At 40.2% G+C, this 23,330-nt stretch overlaps 1 protein-coding gene across 5 annotated transcripts; it reads right to left on the bottom strand.

The window, feature by feature from the left end:
* Positions 1–14: 14 nt before the first annotated feature.
* sfmbt1 (Scm like with four mbt domains 1) lies at positions 15–21,888 on the bottom strand. Of its 5 annotated transcripts, none has more exons than XM_082532774.1 (21): positions 21,651–21,888; positions 16,276–16,336; positions 14,861–15,006; positions 13,745–13,988; positions 12,962–13,050; positions 10,873–11,125; positions 9,988–10,085; positions 9,705–9,806; positions 8,407–8,566; positions 8,181–8,263; positions 7,403–7,529; positions 6,831–6,944; positions 6,603–6,645; positions 6,438–6,502; positions 6,191–6,330; positions 4,885–4,994; positions 4,339–4,529; positions 2,712–2,890; positions 2,400–2,624; positions 1,847–1,975; positions 15–1,652 (listed from the first exon to the last, which is right to left on the bottom strand). In XM_082532774.1, the coding sequence occupies exons 2-21, from the start codon at positions 16,298–16,300 to the stop codon at positions 1,512–1,514; spliced, it is 2,664 nt and encodes an 887-aa protein (XP_082388900.1). In that variant the 5' UTR covers positions 16,301–16,336; positions 21,651–21,888; the 3' UTR covers positions 15–1,511. The 5 variants fall into 5 exon arrangements, with proteins under 5 accessions (XP_082388900.1, XP_082388899.1, XP_082388902.1 ...); XM_082532773.1 differs by having other exon boundaries at positions 6,438–6,505; positions 21,651–21,886; XM_082532776.1 differs by having other exon boundaries at positions 6,438–6,505; positions 14,861–14,955; positions 21,651–21,886.
* Between the last annotated feature and the right edge of the window lie 1,442 nt (positions 21,889–23,330).

The following is a 23,330-nucleotide window of genomic DNA, read 5'->3' as shown; positions in this document are numbered from 1 at the left end:
AGCCGCATAAAAAGTGTTGTTCAGCTTTTATTGCAGTGTTGTCTTTAAATAGCAGTGATAATAATCTTCAAACGAGGCCTGTGCTATTGTTCTGAGCACAAGGGAACTACGAGAAAATTAGTAAACACATAAACATCACACAAACTGAAGAACGTTACATCAAATCGCACGACACGGACTGAAAAAAACGAGGGGAGAAACGACTTACAAAAGCATGTTAAGAGTATCATCTTGCTTTAAAACTGCTAATTTCATTTAGCATTAGCAATTAAAATAACCCATTGCTGTTAAAAATGTTTTTATCAACTGTAGCTAAACTGACTCGCATCATATACCCAATATTGCAAAGTTTAGACCTATTCTGTGCAAATATATCATGTTGTTTGGGCATTTACACATATGCACAAAGACGATTTTTTTTCCCCTTTCAAATCACCCTGTTGCACTAGAAGATATTTGAATATGTACACTATATACAGACATGCACGTGTCATAATTGCATACCACCATGTAGTGCATGGTTTTGCTTGTGCTTGCAGTACAAAATCATTTCACATATTGAGACTTAAACCAGAGAGCCATAGTCTCTTAAGATCAAGACCCCATTTTACATTAAACATACAAATTTGGCATAAAGTATTCCATCTTAAAACTAGCAACGGATCTTGATATACATGTTGCATGTTTAAAATAAAATCTAATGCAGTCCCTGCAATGACTCAAACTATCGCTTCACAACTGGGCAGCAGACTCTTTGCATCGTCTAATTTGATTTCTGAAGAAACGATTACTCTTTTTCTTTAACTAATACACCGAAATACATTTTTGAAGACACTTTAAATATTCTCCACAGAAGTCACCAGATCAGAAGGCAGTTAATCTCACTTATTACTTAGTGAGATTATTACTTACTTATCCCATAGTATTACAATTTAAAAGCTTTGATCCTGTGGTATTGCCCTAAGCGGACTGCAAAGTATGATTAAATAGAACAAGAGTTCTAGAAGTGGCGCTAAGTCACTTTTTAAGTGGGTAAGAAAAGGGGGAAAGAAACAAAAAAACAAAACAAAAAAACAGGTTCACAACACTCTGAAGATACAAATTAGTCAAACAGCATTAATTAAAATAGATACAGAAACCAAGCTCTTTTCTTTTTTAAACCTAAAGCAAGTCCTTGGTGATGGTTTATTTTGATGTCAAAATATGTTGAATTTAAGGAATTTATACTTATGTGTCTTTACATTTATTTGTGCCATCAAAGAGCCACAAGTTCCTTCCTTTGGGTCTTCTACTTTCTCAGCTGTCTTTCCCCCTCCCCAAGGATCAAGAAATGTTGCTTCGTCTATCATGTCCACGCAGGTTGTGGAATAGGAAGGATTCTAAATGAGGTCCAGTGTTAGGGGGGAACCCCACCCCCCTAAAAAAAAAAACAAAAAAACAACCCATTGATTTTGAATGGATTAACACACAGAACAGGGTGCAGTCACATCCCACATCTGGTCCCCCGTCAGCTACGTAGCAAACTGCTGATAAAATGCCAGCTTGACCCGCTCGATGTGGTGGCACAGCTTGATGGCCGGTCCCAGCTTCAGGTCCATACACTCTTGCACTGTCGGGAGGTTCAGCAGCAGCAGCGCCTGTCCGTCAATCTCCTGCCAACACACGAGTTCATGTGAGATGCATTCTATATATAGCTTGTTTTTGGGTTAACACACGAGAAATGTTAAAATGTTTCAATTTCTAACCATGGATACAGTACAAGTGTATATATACACTTATTGCACTGAAGCAGAGTGAGCTCTTATCCCTAATGGCCACGGCCATTAAGTCTGAGTATTTTTCATACCTGATCCAAGAAAATCCTCGCAAGAGGCGCACAGTCAGTGGTCCTGATAAAACGAACCACATCAGTAACGCTCCACTCCAGGGGGCTGGTATCCAAACACAGTTTCTGAGGAGGCTCAGCTTTTGGCGTCTACAAACACATAGACAGTGTGAGTCAGACAGACTGAGATTTCCCTGCCAAAGACGAAAGGCTCGCAGCTCATTTTAACCCTTGCAATTGATGCTGAGACGGGTAGCAGACCTAAACCTTTCATTAAAGAAATAATAGCTGTGTAAAAGCAGTAAAAGGTCACAGTCAAACAGCCATTGGAGACATTTTTGTTTCTTTCAAGCAGCATAATGGGACAGACCGTAATGCGGCAGAAACACCTTTTAAAATGTTACTAAAATGGAAATGTTAGAAAGCACAAGACATTTATTTAGAGTGCAACTGGAGGGGCAGAGCGCAGAACAAGTGGAAAATCTTTGTGAACCTGCTGAGTATTAATTACAGATACACTGCTTGGAAACATAATTAGAAATATTGCAAAGCTCCTCTCTGTAATTTTCATCACCTTTGGTGAAGGGGGGCGGTTCTCATCATCAGAGAACGAGGGGGAGCGGGGTTTCCGGCGTCTGCGTGTCGGCCTGGGAGTCGCCGGCGGGGAAGGGGACGGTGTGGTGGGCTGAGATTTCCCAATTGACTGCTCTGAATCATCCTGGAGATCGTCCTGCATCTCAGAGCCAGAGTCTTCACTCAGGGAGTCATCCTCATCTAAATCTTCCTCCTCCCCACTGCCCTGTGAGCAAAAGGATGACAAGCGGTCACTTCACACAGTTCGTTTAACCTAAAGCTTAATGCAGAAGTAACATGAGTTCTGGGGTACCTGTGGAGAGCCGGCAGGTGTGTTGTCAACGGAAGCTGATGAGCGTCTCTTTTTATGGACAAAGAGCTGCTTCCTCCTCTTCCTCCTCCGCCCCCTTCTTTTCACTCCAGCATCCAGATTAGTTTGGCCTCCAGGTGGACGACCAACACGTTTACTCTTCTTCTTTCCATAGTAATATGCTGATGGTAAAACAACAAACCTGTTGTGTCATTATCATGTTGCATCTGGCATGTCTTATAGACTTGAATACACCACTGAAACAGATGGATATTAATCTGACTCTAATGCTTGTATTCTTAAACGCTCTCTATAAGAAAAGCACTGATAAACAGGCTGTTCAGTAGGTCTGAATGAGATGAAAAAAGAGAAAGCATAATCATTTGTCTGTTGCTATTGAATTGCATCAGTTAACCACAACACTGTGATGCAGCTGCAGTAAACATATCAGCAAATCTGTGGCTTTGTGCTTCAAAAAAAAGAAAAAAGTTTTACACAAGATCAAAGAGGCCAACCCTGACACCAATTTTCTACCAACTCTGTGTGCTCACTGAATACCCGCTAAGCCAAAAGGTTATTGCAAAATAAATAAATAAATTTCTCAGAATATTCACATTCAAGGCACAGATCATTTCTATTCACGAGCTACACAAATGAACTGAAGGTGAATAAGCTTTGGGCAAAATGAGAACAAGTTATGGAGCCATGAGAGCACCATAAAAAAAGAAAATTGTAAAAGGAAAAAAAATATTCAGAAATTACCATAAATAAATAAATAAATAAATTATATAAAAATAAAAATATATCACTTAATTAAAATCTCTAAATACCTACATTTCCATATACAAGTTTTTATTTTTATATATATATATATATATATATATATATATATATATATATATATATATATATATATATATATATATATATATATATATATATATATAAAAACAAAACAAAACACATTTGCAAAAACAAACTGCCCCAAGAGATGGCAGACAAAAGAGGAGGAGACATGCACAGAACACACAATAATATTATTTTGGAGTGCAAAACCTCTTTAGTAGACAACTATGGAGCTCCACACATAACAAACAGATAATGAAAAGTAACATTAATCCTATTAAATTTAATATATGCATTCTGAGACTTCTACAATTTTCAAAACATTAATTTCTAGCAATTATGTCATGGTTGGGGCTTTAGAGGTTTACACGTGCCACCACAATGCTGAGCATGTATTACAAATATTGGTTGGAAATGTTAGACATTCCGTATCACGTCTGCAATGGCGTTCCTTTTCCTGATAAACGCCACTGTATTCACAGTCTTTCAAATGCCAAATGCTGTCAGTTACAGAAACACGTTCTACTGGATTTCCACTGTATCACTGCATGATCTGAGTCTTTTATTAGCCGGGTAACGTCCAGATTGCACATATACTTTCTAATTCAATTAGAAATCTGTTGAGTTTTCTAATTGCATCTCAAAGAGTTTATAACAGCTGATCAACAAATACAAAGATTTCTAAGATATTATACATGAATATCAGAGGTTGTTTATATTGCCTCTCTAGCTATTTAAACAAACACTTCAGATGAAATGAGAAATAATTTTAAGTCTCAATGACCTGTTTGCCACCTACTGTATTTGGTCTTGGTGAGGACAGAGCAGTTCTCTGAGCAGTGCTCCAGAACCATGCGAGGTCCAAACAGGTTCGGGCAGCACTCTAACTTAATGCAGGTTTTCCTGCAGAAGTCTGCCACACGGTCTGCAGTACGGACTATTTCCACGGTGGCCCGGTAGCTCTTTCCCTTGTACCTGATGTTTAAAGAAAAGCAATGGTAAATGTGACTAATTTTCCACAAAGTGCTGGGATGGGAAAAAAGTTTCAGTTACTCAAAACCAAAACCGCTTCGATATGTAATCTAACAAGATCTCGCCTTACAGAAACCTAGATGCTATCATCTTATTCACCACTTTACTGAAGTATTAGTGGGTTCCCCCTGATTCCGGTGTGAATACACCCATGTCTGTACCTATTTGTGCTTTAAGTACACTTTTAAACCAGCTTGTTCTGTCAAATATGCCAGCTGGAAGCACTTGTTCTATTCCTACAGGTTCTTCTGAAGAACTGAGTATTTTGAGTGAAGAATTAAATGACGCGTCTCCTCACTTTGCTTTGAGTGTCTCTCCATGGCCCTGCCAGCGGCTCTCCTGGTCCAGCTGCAGCTCTCTCAGCACACGGCTGGGCTTGTAGGCCGAGTTTATCAGCAGAGTCAATACCTGGAGACGAGATGAAAACGATGAAAAGAATTTGTTATTTTATACTTTAGTAGCACTATGTGTTTTCTCTTAACATCAAAAATCCCTAATCAGCCTGAGACAAGATTTTTGCTGTACAGTATAACATTGTGTTGTTAACTAATAGGCATAATTTCACTAGTTTCTGAGGAAACACAACGAGCTGAACAATTTCAGAACCTGGGTCTAGCTGTGCTATACAGTGCTTTGGGTGAAATCCTAACTTGATTATACTCACAGTGACAAAGCTGCCACCTTTAATTTGGCATTTACATTTGCAGTGTTCAGTATGACAATTTAGGACATTGCTAACACTGACTAATTTGCACAAAAGAAAGATGTAACGCAGAACAATGGCTACTGCACACGTTTTGAAGGATTCTATTTCTGGAAGTGAATTCCTTATTCATTTTCTCCATTAAACAAAAAATAAAAAATGAAAAAATCCTTGTACCAAGAGTTTCAAGCCTTGAACCAATCCAACCAGCTACGAGGTGAAACATGACAATAAAAATAAAAAAATAAAATAGAAATAGAAAAGAGGCCAGGCACAAGACTGTGCAGATAATTACTTTTACTGGTGAAAGAATTATTAATCCCATAACCCCTGATTCCACAGCAAATTACTTCCTGACCCTTGAGTGCTAAGTGTCCATTTTTTATATGGCTGGACATTTAGTAGTCTGTGTTGTGTATATGTAGTAAACTACAGCATAGTTGCATGGTTATTGGTAGAGTGATTTATTCCTGACTGTAATCACCGCTCTCACAGTTTCTGAAGTTTGGTGTTCTGGCATTTGGTGGGGTTTAAACATTGCTATGGTAACAGCAACCTCCACCAATCAGAGTCATCACTGTTTTGATTGAGGATTGTGGGTAAAGTAGTTCCACAGCATCACAATAAAAGATGTTTCTGTTAAAACAAGGCGGATATACATGCAGACTTGTGGTTTCCATTGAAACACTTTCCGGCATTTCATAATGCTGTAGCTTGTCCTAAATCTGCTTTGGATGTTTGCAACTTTATGGCTCATAATAAAAATCTCTATGGAGAATATGGATGGGATTTTTACTTCTGGAACGCATTCGCTTTGTTGATATTTGGTCATATAACAATGTTTTGGATATCAAAATGGCTAAAATATCTGACATGTCACCAGCTGACCAAGCCTTCTCACCTCTTTGAGCACGAGGACGCAGTTTCCAGGGCCGATGAACTGAGGCAGCTCAGCGATGCGTCCCTTGTTAAGGTAGGGCCCTGAGAAACAGCGGTGGTTGAAGTAGATCTTGGGACAACAGTATTTCCCGTTGCCCTGCCCTGCACACGTTCACACAAGAACATATATATGATGGAACCACCACAGTAGATAAGCAGCAGACCGAACATAATATATAGGGTCTTAAAAACTGATCAGACAAACTGACCTGTCTCCGACTGGTTTGTTATCTGCTGCTTGACAGTGTCAGGTGATGAAGACTTGGGGGGAGTTCTGCTGTAAAAGGATGAAAATTAAATGAGATGTTGAAAGGCTGTTGAGCTTAGTCCACTTTACCACCAATCACACACCCCACCCCTCCTCTCATACTTACTGTTTCTCTGGCTGCACCACAGCAATCTTCTTTTCTTTCTCAACTGAAAAGCAAGGAGAGATTAACGTGTGCCCGGATGCACTGATTTTCATTGCTATTTATTCCAACGTCACGATAAAATGAAGATCGTATTTTGTTTCTATTTGTGTTCTTAGTAAAAGGCTTATTCAAGCTGCTGGGTAACCACCACTACCATGAAACTCTACAATGATGAGTGATGTTGTATACCTGAGGGCTTAATAGGGTAGACAAGTGGATAGCCATTTGTCTCACACCAGCTGACAGGAAATATATCGAGTGAGTCCACATGAACTATCAGCTCTGGCATGGGCTGCTTTAGACCTGCAAGAATACACACACACACACACACACACACACACACACACACACACACACACACACACACACACACACACACACTCTTTATCAGACATGAAACTGCTTCTTTTAAAATGAAAGATTATTTTCAAAATAGAAGAATAGAATAGGCTTTTGTTGTCATTGCACATGTACAACTAAAGTGTGGGTGCTCCACACCAACTGTACATGGAATAAAAATATAAATAGTAGGACAACAAAAATAAATAATAGACAAGAGGAGTACATACAAAACAGGAGGAAGGCACACAATAGAGAGGCACAAATGAACTTTGCCTTTTGCGTAATTAGCTGCAAATTTGTTTTCTGCTGCCATTCAAATACTATGTCAGCATTTTCTTCTTAAAACAGCAGAAAAAAAACTGTGCATATTGTAATTGTTCATTTGAATCCATCTACTAAAGTTTCAGTAGTCATCTCACCTTCAAGGCTCAGCCAAATGTATTGCCCTTTGACCCGGGTGACTGTGGCCACGTGAATGTTCTCAGGTGATAGTGGGTTGACAGCCTCTAGTTTCATGGCCTCTTTGAAGCTGTGCTCACACTGCTCCTGGGAGGTAAACAGAGAGAGCTGTTTCACGGCGAGGGAGGATGGCTGATGGTTAGTTTTTGTGAAATTTGTCCATTAGGAAAACAACATGCTGAGTCTCCCGTAAAAAGCAAGAGAAGTCACAGTGGGTCACCTGCTCTACAACCCCATTACACAGTTGGGATACATTTCATCACTGGTATCCGATTATGCCGTCAGTCACATGGCTAAACTGAAAAGTGTAATTTCTCATATTTGGTCATTTATGACAGGCAAAAGGGAAAAAACAGAATAAGCAATGACACAATCAAGGAAAACCAATATTTCCACTATTTGTTATCTTTTTTATCTTCGCTTCCTGCAGTCTCTCTCAAAACTATATCAGAAAAATGTTTTATTGAACTATTTTCTCCCCTTTCCTCAAATTTTTAACTTAGCCTAGTTTTTAGATGCACCATCATGTAAATAAACAACATTATTTTATTTAAACTCAATTCATATAAAAAAAAAATAACTAACAAACAAACAAATAACCCTCAATTCAGAAGCATGAATAAATAGTGAGACCCAAGTTTTTCTTTTTTCTTTTAATCATTATTTTTCTGGTCAGTAATCTGCAAGACAGATGGCTAAAAAAAAAAGAAAGAAAGAAAAGAAAAAAGGTTTACTTACAGTTGGGAAGCAATGTTGAGGAGCAGCTTCAGCTTCACACTGTTTCAGGTAGTCTGCCCAGTCAAAGTCTGGACCCTGGTATCCTGTGCATGATACAATAAACACCAACAAGAGAAGGAAATAAGGCAATTTAGAGAGAAAGCAAGACAGCACAAACAATCTCACCACTGTTATCATGAACTGTCTGATTTCAAGTTGTCAAAAAGTGATAAGTGACAGAACAAACCTGGTGGGGGGCTGAGTGGGAGCCCGTTTTTGAGGCTCCACTGAGCAGGGAAGATCCCCGGACTGTCTCTGTGACACAGGAAGGATCGCCCAGCACTCTCTGACTCCTCAATATCACAAAGGTTGTCCATTGTCACCAGGAAGTACTGCTCATTATACACCTGGAATATACAACACCGGACCCAGAGACTGTCAGATGTTTTATCTTGTAGTCACACTGAGCTGGTTGAGTTTTTAGCAATTTAGCATTTCTAATATGATCTATTGTTTCAGGCACATGTAAGCATGTTGGATAAACATTTTTTAACGGAATAAAGACATTTTTAACTGAATAAAGACAGCATGGACACTCTGGGTGCTTTGTGAGGCTCCCCCAAAGTCCTCTGGTTTACATGTCCTTCCCTCTGCTTATATTATTTTATGCCAGTGGGCTTATTTTAAAAAACCAAACAGAAACACTCAGATTTTTAGCTCTGATAGAGCAGAGCAGCCACACTTCTGTGTAAAAAGATCAACCTTTTCACAAGTTAGAACCTGCTGCCCAAGATGCTGCAGAACACGTTGCAGTGATGAGTCACTTTCACATATAATTTAAACACTGGAACTCGATCTGATAAAATTTAAGTTTCTTCCCTGTACGCAGGTTTGCAGACGTGAGTAAACGAGGGGCCATTAGCTGTGCTTAGCAGAAAAGCAGGGCGAGCCCATCATCAAAGCAGACCATTTTCTTAGGAATCTACTGTAGAGAAATATTTAGCATTTTTTAAATGACAGCATTTTGTGCTGTTAAAATTTGAGATTATTTCACATACAAATATTAAAGTAAAATGGCATCGCTGCCCAACTCAAGCTAACTACAAGGAAGCTTTCATTCTGGCATATGAAACTCTGTTGTTACATTTGGCTGCATCCCCGGTGTCTGAAGAGGAAAGACTGAGAATAGTGCAATAATAATAATAATAATAATAATAATAATAATAATAACAACAGTGGTGTATAGAATTGTTTTCACACTGCACATATAACAATAAAAAGATAAAAGTAGTGCTGAGCTGATGAAAAAATGATTGATTATTGATTGTGTTACATATATTGTTGTAACATATAAAGAAAATAATGATTAAGAATAGTACATAGCTTAAAGCGTTTTCTATTTCCTGCTCTGAAATAGAAAGTGGATGGCAAGCCAATAACTCGCTGTAAGTTGAGTTTCACTGCAGTATGATAGCAAATAAATTCTCAGTAAACAGAAGCAAAACTGAGCACAGAAGACACAGATTTAATGGGAAATTCCGTTACCCTGGTGACAGTTGCAGGCCTGATGGAAATGGGAGCAGCAGGGTCAACAGCTTCTAGTTTCATCCCTTCTTTGAAACAATGAGCAGAGATGGCAGGTTGATCCTGAGACAAACAAACGCTTGTATGAAGAGCCATTTCCAAAAGCCTTGGTCTTAAAAATCTTTCAGCACCCGATTTGGAGAATGTCGCTTTCAGTTAAGCATAAATATCAAATGTTAACTCGTGAATAAACAGAGGAATGTTCTGCTCGGGAAGAACAAATAAAGAGCGCAGTTGACCGTACCTTAGTTAACTCTGCAGTCAGAGCTTCATCCTGAGGCAGGTCACTGATCCTCTGTCTCACGTCCTCCCACTCCTCCTCTGTCCGCAGACCTAACAGATCTGAAACAAAGACCAACTGTTAAAGATAACTGTGGTAATGTTTGATTATCAAGGGCATGCTTTTGAATTTGACTAAATAAACACAAAGTATAAAGCAGTACTTGGTAAAACACAGCCTGTATGTCAGCTTGGTCTGTAGCTGGACCTTTAAAAAGTTGCTCCCAGTTAATTAAACAAGGGAAGCAAAAAAAAAAAAAATCGATGTCGCTCTCCACAATGTTGCAACCACAAAACAGAAACTTCTTATCACAGGATATTGGACTCCAGACAGAAATTAAATGGCTGAAATCAAATTACTGCTTTTGAAAAAAAAAAATACAATAAAAACATCTTACGAAGAAGAAAAAGTAATCTAAAAAGATCTAATTAACTCCTTTTACTAACATTGTTCTGTATCTGAGCTATAAAAAGGGTGGTATTAAAATAAATGAAGACTTTTGGTGGTACTAGAAGACAGATCAGTAAGGATAGAGCTACAGCCTCCAGTGCCAACAAACTGTATCCACTTCAAAAGTATTAGCAGTGATCTATCAAATCCTGCATGGAAAATTAATTTCAAGGTCTAGCAGGAAGTACTGAGAAGTTTTGTTGCTGGGCCAGTGTATAGAAAAATAATAGAATTACACTTGATAATTAAAATGCATTCATATAGTTCGTCCACGTGTCCTTTCTTCTAAACTGTCACTAATGCATGCAATGGCACTTTGCTCAGAAACCTATAGATGAAGAAGAAAGGAACTTCCTTTACTTCTGGAAATAAAACCTGTCCCATGTCGATGCCACTGACCTGAAGGAGGCCTGAGGGTGCAGCCGTGCTCTTTGGCCCAGCCGGGTGGGTGTAGGCGTGGGTGGAGATAAAAGAGCCAGAGAGTTGCGGGTGTGTCTGGGAGACCCTCTGTGCCTATAAGCCGCAGTTTCAACCTTCCTCCGACATTTTCCTCCACCTCAGCAGCCCAGGCCAGCCCCGGGTCAACGCTATCCTGGAGCTCCACGTAGCAGCCCGCACACAGGAGCTCCACTGGGTCTCTGCCACGCTGGGGCTGGAAAGGGGCCAGGAGTGGTAAATGGAAAGCCCATAGCACACTAACACAAACACACGCCTAGACAAGGAGAGGAATTTGCAGTGGAGAGAATGCACTGCATGGCTAAGTGGCAGAACTGAAGCACGGTGACTGAAAGCTAACTAATGGATGTGAAGAATTTCACAGGCTGCTCCTACAGTGTATTTGCTTCCAGCAGCACATCATTCATGGTGTAAACAAAAGCTCAGAGCCTTGTGTTTTGTATACTTCAGACTTCAGCAGATAAAATCTTATTTAGTTCAAGCTGAGATGTATTCTAATGTTGATTTTTTTATTATGGCTCTTAGAGATATAAATCTAAACTTAAAATACAGATAGGAAAATACAAATAACTAAGTAGCAACAGTGATGAATGCAATATCATTAAAATTTAAAAGCAATTCATCTCTAACAACTGCCTTATTTCTGTGCCCGTTTCCTATCATAAACACTCAAAATATTCAGAGATACTATATTGTGAATACAGACCCCAAAGTAGAAAATCAATGCAGCAATCTGATACTGAGAGTTCACAAAGACGGAAAAGGATAGAGGAAGATCAGGGGAAAAAATTATTGGAACACATTTCCACAGTAATCAGAAGTTACAGAATAAGCCAAGAACCACTTGTACAAAAAGAACTTTAAAAGAAGACTTGGCACAGAGTTTTTGAGTAGAAATGAGATGCTCTGCAACAGCTCAGACAGTGTGAAGCACGCTGTGCTGATGTCAGCTTTTATGGATACCAGCCAAGAAAAAAAAAAATTCCCCTGCTTGCTCTTTGGCACAAAATTAAAAGATTAAACTGTGCTAAAGTGCACAAAAAAGCCTTATTAATAATAGAAGCGCATTCTTTGATCAGATGAGACACAAGATAAATTTGTTCAGATGGTTTCCAGCATGGCTGGCATGATCCTGGCCAAGAGTACCACAGTGAAACCAAAGTTCTGACCGCGAAGCAAGGGAGGTGAGAGTGTGATATGGGGCTGCGTGAGGCAAAGTCTGTTTGGGATGACATTTATAGATGAATGCCTGTGGATACACTGCAACACTGGTTGATAGGTTTTACATAATATTTGCAGGAGAGACATTTTCTAGCTTGACAACAATCAAAGGCAAACTGGCCAAAATGTAACAAATAAAATAATCACAGAAAGAGTTGACAGAAGAGGTAAATGTGGATGTCACAAAGGTAGAAGAGAAACTCTGTGAGCAAAGCACAGCTTAAAAAAAAGAAAAGTCTCTGAAGGATGGCATTTCTCCACAAAAACTGGAATTGTCCATGTTGAGGGAGTCTGGCATCAGAAATGAAGACAGAAAAGCTAAGAAGTGGGAAAAAGGAAGAAAGACACTGACTTCTGCTGCTTTAAATTCCTTCTGCTGGGCCTGAATTTTAATATAGTAAATCTAATTTGTTACTTTGTAATTTGGAATAAGCTCTAATATTACCCCATTACTTTCAAAGGTAAGTCAAATATTGAGAGAGGATCTCCTCTCGGCTGCTCCCTTTATCGGTTATCACAGCTGATCACCTGCCTCCGTCTCTCCACATCCCTGGCAGCTCTATCTTCAACATCCCTTCCCTAATATATCCACAATTCCTCAACTGCCCGTCTAATGTGAGAGGATGTAACTTGTAATTATCTGACATTTAAGTGATTTGACACATGGGAGTGCACAGTGTGTGCCGTAAATTTGCCCTGATAGAGGAGACTGTTGTTGGCACGGGTGGGTACCGAAATGCCAAAAGCTAACACCCCACCCTGGGTGTGAGTAGCCTTTTGGAAGGACAGCTGCTTCCTTCCCCTGCCTTACCAATTCCAGCAGGCTGGCAGGCGCGCTGCACTCCTCAGCCAAGGCCTTTTCCAGCAAAGCCTCCCAGTCCTGATGCTTCTCACGCACACCTGAGGTGGATGATTCACACACACCATTTAGTTTATTAACCAAAAAAGCTGGTGGTCTTTAGCATTACACACATCCCAATTCTAATTTTTCCTCACACAGCTGCTTTGAAGCATCACATCAATTATAAAACAGAAAAAAAAAATACTAGCGGGATCATATACTGAAGGTGAGATGTTATCTTAATCAAACTTTCATCTGTGTCATCTACCACATCCCATAATGGTAAATCAAGTATTTGGTTTTGTTTTGTTATGTTTTCTGTTTATACACACAAGTATCAAGGTTTTTTTTAATCTCCATTAATGTAAAAAATGCACAAGAAAAAAGTTAATTTCCTTCAGTGTTTCGCCTACCCATTTTGTGGGAAATCTATTTTTCATGAAGCGAGAACATCAGAAGGGAAACCCCAGTGTTTCACCTTTGGGCAACTGTGCCAGCAGCACATCAGGGGAACAGAAATATTCATTACTTAAATCTAACTGATGAACAAAAGTCCAATTGCCTAGTTGAGTTCCAACATTAAATTACATTTTGGCATGAAAGAAAACCCCCCAAAATCTTACATTGTCTCTGCAGAGCTCTCTCCATTTAAAAGACAGAAAGGTTACTTGACTGTGATTTATGAGATCAGTCAGCTCTAACTATGCGTCCCACAATTCAAAAATCACGATGCCAACCCCAGCAGCGCCTCACCTTCAGGGGGCCTCATTGTCTTGTCGTGCTGCCGGCTCCAACCCAAAGGGTGGAGGTCTGCCGTCATGATGTCACACCAGAAGTCTGCACGGCGGTCATCCTGGTATCCCTCGTAACGTAAAAGCAGCAGCTGTCCACATGTGGTGATGATGTTTGCCACCCAATAAGGGCTGTCAGCCTCAGAGCGCACACATACCTCCAGCTTCATGCCTGGAGTCAGCCCTGTCTGCAGGCCCTGGTCCACCTGAGGGGAGAACGGAAAACAGGAGCTCAAATCAACATAAGAGAAAAGACTTTTATTCTATTGGTTTTCATCCTAAATAAATCTACCTACCAGCTTTCAGCTTAAGTAACATGGGTTAAAACACTAGTTTTATGAGAGAACACAAGGACTCTCCAATTGTTTGATACAAGTAACGTATCCAGAGAACACAGGGTTGGATTAGGTTTCTTTAAAATGAGCACAAAGCACATGGAAATATTTAGTCATATAATCCACTGGATTGCAAAGAACATGTGGTCAGATTTCTTTGGATTACTTCAAAACCTGACCCACAGTTTTCCTCAACATCTCCAAACCTTTTCAATGCATTTTGCATATTACAGCTGGTCAAATCAAAACAACCTCAAAAAAAAGGCGCTGCAGTATGGACTGCCCATATGTGAGGCACATGTTTGTAATTAGTTAATAGAATTAACAAGAGTTACTATGAAAAAGGGTTTAATTTTCACTCACATTTACTTGCTTTGGTTATCTGACAACAGAATAACTTAAGTTGCGCCTATACAGGAAGTAACTTGTAACAATGTAACAGCTAGAGCCAACTTTACACTAGTCGGGAAAGAAAAAAATGGTGACAGTGGTGACTCTGTTGTTACTACAAAAAGAACATTCAGACATGGTGCTGACTGCTTGTTTTCCTCATTCTATGCCTTCTAGCACATTAATGAAACACCATATGGGCAGTTTAAAAACTTCAATTTAAATTTTAATATGACATTTGACCCCACCAGTCTCTCTGAAGACTTTACACAGAAGCTATGTAATTCATCATAAATAGCTAGCACAAGTTTATCCAGAAATGTGTGTAAGCTGTCAAGGTTGTCGACACCCACATGTTTGAAGCTGTGATGGGGCACAGCCACGGCTTCAGTCTCCTCCAGGTAATCATCCCAGTTAAAGTCAGGAGCATCCTGAGCAGAGTCTCCATCTGGAATGCAAACGCATTTTTCTTCATGAACCTGCTTTCCAGCATTTTGTCCTACACAGGAATGCACAAATATCCACGGGTCACTTGCAGTTTTATATATATTTTTGGGTTGTTGTTTTTTTGGGGTTTTTTTTTCCATATTTATTTTGAGCACAGTCCTTGTAGCTAACCATTTCTTGTAGGAATGTTTTTTGTTGTTTGTTGAGTCACTTAACAGCAAGCATTAAAGATAACAACTGGAACACAAGGGATGATGTAGTGCTGTGTCTACGTACTAGCAAGAAACCAATTTAAATGGGGCCTTTGTTACTAGTAGCCTGTTGCAAAAATGCATACAGGAAAGGAGGTCCAACAGTGAATGTCTGCATCCATCTGTAAAACATGATGGAGGTTCTGTCATAGTGTGGGACTGCATTTCAACCACTGGTGTTGGGCAACTATCAAAATTGCTGAAAAACCGCTTACTGGCAAAAGCTTCATTTTTCAGCAATGACAAAGATCCCAAACACACTGCCAGTGCAGTAAACTGGATAGCACCTGGGCAGAAAAACCATATCAGTCATGGATTGGCCCGGACCTCAGCGTGGGATCATCACGAAAGATTAAAAGTCAGCCAACATCCAAAGAGCTTTGAATCCCCTTCAAGAAGCACAGTTATTAAAGCTTTTGTATTTTCTAACTAGTTTCTGTTTCTATTTCGTTTTGACTTTCTGTTTTCAATTCAGTTCAAGTACATTTCCAGAGTGGGCTTGTTTGTGTCACTTAGTTTTTATTGTTGGAAAATTATCGGTTTGCTGTTTCATTTTCATTAGTTTCAGTTTTTTTACGTATTATGTATGGAAGGCACATGTCAGGCATAAGTAAAATCAAAAACTAATACAGAACTTTTTAAAAGCAATTGACTCGCAGACAAGTCTCAATAAACATTTCCATGACAAATATTGCCTACTGACAAAGACTAAAACTAAGGATATTTCTATATTTGAATTTGAATTTAGTTTGTTTTCCAAATTCACACAATTGGTTCGGTTAATTTTCTGTTCTACAAATGTCTATTTTTTTTAGTTAATTAAAATGTGCCCCTTTTCCACCTCTAATATTTCCTCATATACTATATTTACATTAATTTTTGTCCATGTTTAAATGAATCGCTGCATCTATTAACACTTATCTAGCTCAATATAAAGCAATGCGGGGTCACTCCAGACTTTTGTGTAGCCAAACTGTTATTTTAAATGTCAATTATGGTTTTGAATTTCATAATCAAAACCTCCCTAAACTTTTTGCCTTTCACACATTTGTTCACACAATTGTTCTTACCAGACACCAGTGTCTCCTGGCTCATGCTGGTGCCCTCGCGGCCAACTAGGACTCCAAAACTCTGGCAGAAGAGAGAATGAAACACAGAAATGAAAACAGTGCACTCATCCAGGCTCCAAATAGTCATCTGTGGCACACCACTGTTATGCCTATACCTTTATTTTAACACCATCTATATCATTATAATATATAAACATCGGTATCAGTTAACAGCATGTAAGCCACTCGCCATAGACAATAGAAAGCATCACAATGGCAGGCAGAGTAACCTGCATTACTGGGTCAAACAGCAGACATAAGACAAAGAAAATTCAACAGCATTAATTTGCAAACTGTGCTTCAAAACAAAAACAAAAAAAGAATTTGCATTAGTTTGAATCCCTGAGCCATTTGAAAATCAAGGACTGCTGCCTCTTGATAATCAGGCTGCCAATGTCTTTAGAGAAGATCTAACATTAATATTTAAAGTGCTTCTATCTGGTCCCGGACTTACCAACTAAGTAACGCACCAGATGGTACGATAGCTGGAAAATATATGTAGCTATGCTAATCTCATCCAACCTCACCTCTCTACTTGTGAAACTCATTTGGGTTCTTCTTTTTAAAACCACAGTCATATGCCTTTTCCTGCCCAATGTGAAAACGAACAAACGCATGAATGCGGACTCGCACGTCAATCTCGGACACATGAAACCCAACCCAGGGCATTGTGAGAGCCAGATGAAATAAGTTAATACAACAAGAGAAGTGGCATGAATGAGAAAGAGCGGAGCGCTGGGCGTGACGATGGTGGAGAGCACGCTGTATGGGATGCTGAGTAGAGCTTGTCTGTCACTGCAGCTCCATTCAGGCGCCCTGTCAGCCCGTCTTTGTCACATCTGATGTCTCTATTAAAACCAAGGCCGCCATCAGAAGCCACCCCCTCCCGACCGCGGGACTACCACTGCGACCCCCGTGCTCCGCCGGGACCAGTGCCGCCTTTCACCCGCGACCCTGTCCCTTACTCGATCTGCCTTTTTCCCCCTCCCTCCAGCACATACACAAACACGCAGCAGAGGACCTCATTGTCCTGGGGGGGCCAGGGGGTTGCACACTCCTTACACCAGAGTGGAAAAAGAGCAGTAGAGATAGGAGCAGAGCTACAAGCCTTTAGTAAAAAAGCTATATTCCAAGGGGTCCTAGGGGCCTCGTTCTAAACTGATATCTCTTTTTTTATTCTGTACTTAATTAAAATTAACATTTTGATACAACAGATAAAGAAAAACAGAACCCTAAAAAGGGTCTCACAAACTCAAACAATGATAATGCATTATGTCCATCACCATCCATAATGACATCACACAAATGTAGCACCCACTTTATGTAAACAGTCTGTTTTTCTCCTTTTCTTGAGAAACCTGCATCTCTAGTGCACCCTTTCCATCACAAAGATTTCTATGTCCATCCAGTGCTTAGGGACTGGAGCCTCAGATTTCTTTGCATTTCTTTGTAACTAGAAATAAGCACAATTTTACACAGATCCCAGGCTGTTCTAACAACTACACTTTCACTTATTACACAGAAACACTGTCAGACCTGTGACTCATTGGACACTTCATATCCAAATATCTTTTAGACCGCTTTATTTTTCCTTTAATTAGTTGATTATTGTTATTTTTTTTAAATATCAGAATTTTTGGATTCTGATACTCACAAAGCTAAGGGAATGATTGACATTATTGTGGCTGCAGCATTTCTAGCATTTCTGCAATAAAGAAATTACATTTTTCTCAGTTTCTTCAAGTTCAGTGATTAATGATGTGTGCTCAACAATGAGTCCTCCTGTGAGGAGTCTGCTGGTGCTTCTTTTCCTCATTTTGCTTAAACACGTGAGGTATTTTCCCTTTCTGCTTCTGAACACCCTGTCAGTTTGAAAACTGTTTTCTTGATGACTTTTACACCCTTCAGTCAAACAGCGAGTGCAGCGCTCATCTCAGATCAGTCTTATTTTATTGTTCATATATGAAGAAGTCTGTGTTTTCTAATTGAAATTCTCTTTTCGATTGCTTCATTTTTCCCTCCAAGCATGCGAGCACAATACCTTGATAATTTTGTTCACACATGGAGGATTTTCAGGTAACATTTACGTTCTGACGACGTGAGTTTGCATTAAAAGTTCCTCATGCTTCCTGGTCACTGGGACCCCTTAGAGGATAAATTTTTAAAGTACTCGCTCAGAATCCTAACCCTGATCATGCAAATACGTACCACTAATTATACCCTAAAAGCCACAGGAACTATTTTGTTCTAAAACTGTTCAATGTAATGACTTGCAAATTTAAATTTTCAATGTAACCATGTTTTACCACTTACATTTTTTTCACATTATAGCCATTTTGCTCAAACTGCAGTTAAAAGTCAGCCTGACAGGATTAAAGCTCACCTTGGCTGTTTTCATGGCTTTATTCGCTAGCACCCGAAGACACGATATATTTTAAAGTCTTGTCAAATCAATTGCTAAAATATTTTGCAAACTAAGGGCTATGGTTTTTCTAAGAACGGGTACTCTGTACTGTAGTCTGAACAACTTCCCTATTACCTTCTTGGCACAACTTGTTTCCTTTAGCCCCTAATGCTGAGATTTGTGAGGTTTCTGTATTGCCTTTCCTATCTTTCCATCTTGTTTGCTAGAAATAGAAGCATCTACATGGAATCTTACTTGAGCTGTGTAAAAATACACCCACAAGCAAGGCAGAGACATCCAAATTCATGTCATTCCCATTCTCTTTTGTGCCTACATGAAAGACCCAAACCTAAATACAGTTATGTCTAGCGCTGATTTTAAAAGCACCATAGGGAATGCAGTGAAGGAGACGTATGGACGTTTTTCTTGAGACCACTAGTTTTAAATTATACTGTATATAATTATGTAGATCTTTTATTTTATGGTACTTGTTGCATTTTTTTTTTTGATATTTTGGAGTTTGTATGGCTGCTACCTTGGCCAGATTTGGTCTCAATAGGATTTTCAGATTAAATAAATACATTTGACAAAAATCAAACAACATAAAACTGAATCATGTTTTCTTGAACAAATAGGAGGACGTCAGCATTTGAGAATCACTATGAGTGGAACATGGATACATTTCCCATGCAGTTGGTTATTTCACAGGGAATTGTTGAGTCCATGAGGTGCAGCACTTTTGCTGTGTAACTGCCACAGCAGACAGGAAGAAAAGCAACTTCCCCTGTTTCATATAAAGTAAAGTGGTCTGTGTGGACCACAGCTCTGCCTGAATCTTTCTACAGCCAAGACTCTGACTGAACCTGAAAGAGAAAGAGCCAAATGCACACACACCCACAACTGACATCCACACTACATCCTCTTTACAAGCACTCACCGAATCATACTCTCATCAGCACTGAGCATGCCACTGAGCGTTCTCAATAATGCCTTTCAGGGCCTCTGATGTCTCGGGGAGGGAAACGCAAACCAACTAAATAAGTCTTTACACATTGTGTGGCTTTTCTAGAACACAATCTGCTTTCGATACAATTAAATTAGTCACTTCCCCAAGCACTATTAAATGTCATCCACCAGTGACTGAAAATGTATTTCTACAGTTAGCAGCCCACACTCTGACCTTCACAAAACCTAAAACGTATCTGTTGCATTTGGTATAAATTTACACCTGTAATGCTATCAAATCTTTCATGGTTTCTTGCAAACCAGAGTTCTGTTGGTGGTGTTCAAACCAATGAAATGTGACAAATAAAAAAATAATAATAAAAAAAATCACCAGCAACAAAGCCATCTGGAAACTGTGACAGCCCACCATGCTCTAAATAACCCAATGTGTTAATAGGAGCATTTTATGTGGTAAAAAAAATAAACTGTGTACAATGAAATATGAGGTTATGTTAAATGCCAGGAGGTGTTGCAGTAGAATAATTTCACATCACAAACAGAATGATCCTCTATTGAGTCTACAGAGGCAGAACTGTCTGACTGATACCTCTTGGTTCATGACACGAAAGCCACACGGTTTATAGGTCAATAATAATAGCACAATAGGAAAGCGAGAATAGTTTTGGTTTTAGGCGAAACCACCTTTAAAGGGTAAGGTTGAAACACATAAGGTTGAAACTCTATGTCATTCTTGATAACGCATCTTAAAACGATACCATTAAATTCACAACAGCAGCCTTTTTGGTTGTTCCTCAGACACCACCCCCCATCACCAAACACACACCTCTCACCCTCCGAGGCGATTTAAATAACTTCAGACACCCTGACATCTTCAATGTGGAGGTAATGGTTGTAAACAAGAGCCCAACAAATAAGAGTTGGCCTGCTCCCGTAAATCACTGCGACATCCCAGCGAAACCTGCGACAACTACACATCCAAAGAAGAAGAAAAATAAAGAAGAAGAAAAAGAAGAAGGGGGAGGAGGCAAAAAATGGAAAAGACCAATTTCCTCAATACAGCACGCTTAAATAACACCTATTTCCTTCAGGTGCTCGATTTAGTTTCAGTAAAGGCTGCTCGTTGCACAGCGGCACGTCAACCCGAGCAACCGCTGCCAGCCAGCGGATCACTCAAGTTGCACAATAGGGAAGTTAAGGGGGCTGATGAATAATAGGGTGCATTAAGTGAACGGTGAATCTGACGGGAAAGCGCAGACATTTCGAGCATCATCTCGTTTATCCGCGTTAAAAAGCTAGAGGAATTTAAAAAAAAAAGAGAGAGAGAGAAAGAGGGATTTGGGGGGGGGGGGGCAGTTAGTTTATGCAGCCTGCTTGGTGGTAGCAACACAAATCGGATGAGGTCGTGCAACCTTCATTATGCAAGACTTAAACACGGTACAAATATACGGAGTTACACGAGGGCACATCCATGGACACTTCCACACGGTCCTTGAACTGTAACTAGCTTAAGATTGCGCCGCTTTTTCCGACTAACCGCAGCATTCAGAGAGGGAGAGAGAGAGATGGGCCATCAACGCAATGGCTTTGCAGAGAGAGAGAGACTACAGCGCCAACGGTCTAACTTTCACACTGAGCGGAACATGACACAGGCAGCCGGAGAAATGTGCTCAATTTCCGTGTAATAAATTAAAAAAACACGAGGGTAAGCGTGTAACAGCCGTGCGGGACTCCTCGGACACATGGTTTAAAACCGCCTGTGTCCGAGTCAAGTTACTGAACGTCACGGCTTGAGCAATAAGAGCAGGCTGACGAGCAATAAGGGCGCTTACACTCGACCGAACCCGACTCATCTTTTTGAGAGACGGGAAAAAAGGCGAATGCGCCACCCCAGCACAAAACATCGCCAGGAATTTGTGCGCAACAACGCGTACCAAGTGAATATTTAGTCGCAAAATCGGCCCCTTACCGCTAAGTAGTTTTTCCAAGTCGCTTTTTAGATGCCGTTCCTCTCCGCCTGCTTGCTCTCAGCAGCGTTAGCGTAGCGCGAATAAAAAGCCGAGGCCCCGGTGGGACGTTTCACAATAAAACCGCCTTTACGAGCCACCGCTTTACAGCCGTTGCCCGAGCAACGAGCGGGGCTTTTGCTGTGACGAGGATTAATCCGCAGATACTTCCGGCTTTGTTTCGGCAGCGTGCCGTTAGCTTAACGCAGTTCTCGTTCACGACCTCATTCCAATATGGCACGAGCGGCCACTGCGCATGTTCTGCCGCCTATATGCCTCTGAGCCTGGCTACATCACACTGACTTCCATCTTCACACACACAATAAAAATGACACACAACAGGAGTGAAGACTCAAATCTATAACACAAAAATAAAAGAAAAAAAGCTAAATGTTTGCCGTGTTCGTACAGAAGGGGAGGGTCAGCCTCACCAGCCGTTAAAGGGCTTATTTTATACCCAGCGGAATCAACACTTAGTTAATGGCTGAGCCGGAATTAATTGCACGTATAATCGACACAATTTCGATAAGTGGAATAGGCTTCTTTTTCTGCTACAAAAGACAAGCAATTCATTCTGTATTAAAGTAGGCTATCGGCTGTGTTATTGAAGATGACCTCGAGTTGATTTATTTCCATTCACTGTAATATCTGTTAAGTAAATAAAATAAGCTCACAGACAATGCCTGACATACGTCCCGTACTTTTAAAATGGACAATCACACTGAAGGATACAATTCTACGCGTCTTTGCTGTCAGGGTACTCAAGCTGCGCAAGGATGCCAAGCCGTTTATTTTTTTTGTGGGGTTTTTTTGGGGTTCTTTTTTTGTTGGGGGGGAGAGGGCGGGAGAAACTGCTGGAAATATGCGCTGACACTGAGTGCGGCGCACAAAGTCTACCTATTTTGTGCAAGAAAGGCGCTTTCCTTATGAAACAAGTGTACACCTCGTTTCGATAAACCCGTCTTCAGCTCTTCAAGCCTCACCCGGTATCTAAAACACATTTTGCCGCTCACTTGGAACATATAAAGGCAACTGCCTCATATAATCCCCCACAATAGGCAGCCTTACGGATGCCTACAAATATTTTTAAAAGCGTTTATTTTTTTTCTTTTTCAGGTGGAAACAATACAGTAAATGTTGGCCACAGAAAGGCGATCGGATCTTGCACAAACAGTCGAAACAATCGCAGAGCCGTGAATAAATTTAAGTGACAGGGACTGGGGGAGGGGGGCACGCATTTATTTCCAAAATTTATCTGGTGATTTTTATTCCAGTGTGGAGCTGCCTTGCACTAAAAGCTTTCGACTAGACGAGAAGGAATTTGGGTTTCCCCAAATAAATCTGCTGCTGAATGAGAAAGTATTAGTTAACCGTGCCGCATTTTTCAATTTATCTTTTTGATCGTGTTATTTTTAATTTGTCATTTGGGTTGGGTCGTTTTTTCTTTTTAAAATGGCCTGCAACTTTAACGCTGCATTAGGCTTAAGGCTGTTTGCATAGAGAGGCAAATCTCCGAACAAGTTGAACACGTTTGCCTCCCAGTGCAGCTTTCAGTTTCCTGTCTCTTGTTTGCTATTTGTCCACAGTCTGCACTAAGACTTAAAACACCGAAATGCGTCGGGGCGGGGTGGGGGACAGAGGAC

The sequence above is a fragment of the Aulonocara stuartgranti genome, assembly GCF_965226115.1.
Source record: "Aulonocara stuartgranti genome assembly, chromosome: 5".
Taxonomy (NCBI): Eukaryota; Metazoa; Chordata; class Actinopteri; order Cichliformes; family Cichlidae; genus Aulonocara; species Aulonocara stuartgranti.
The sequence above is the reverse complement of the archived record's forward strand: the minus strand, read 5'-3'. Positions and strand labels throughout refer to the sequence as shown.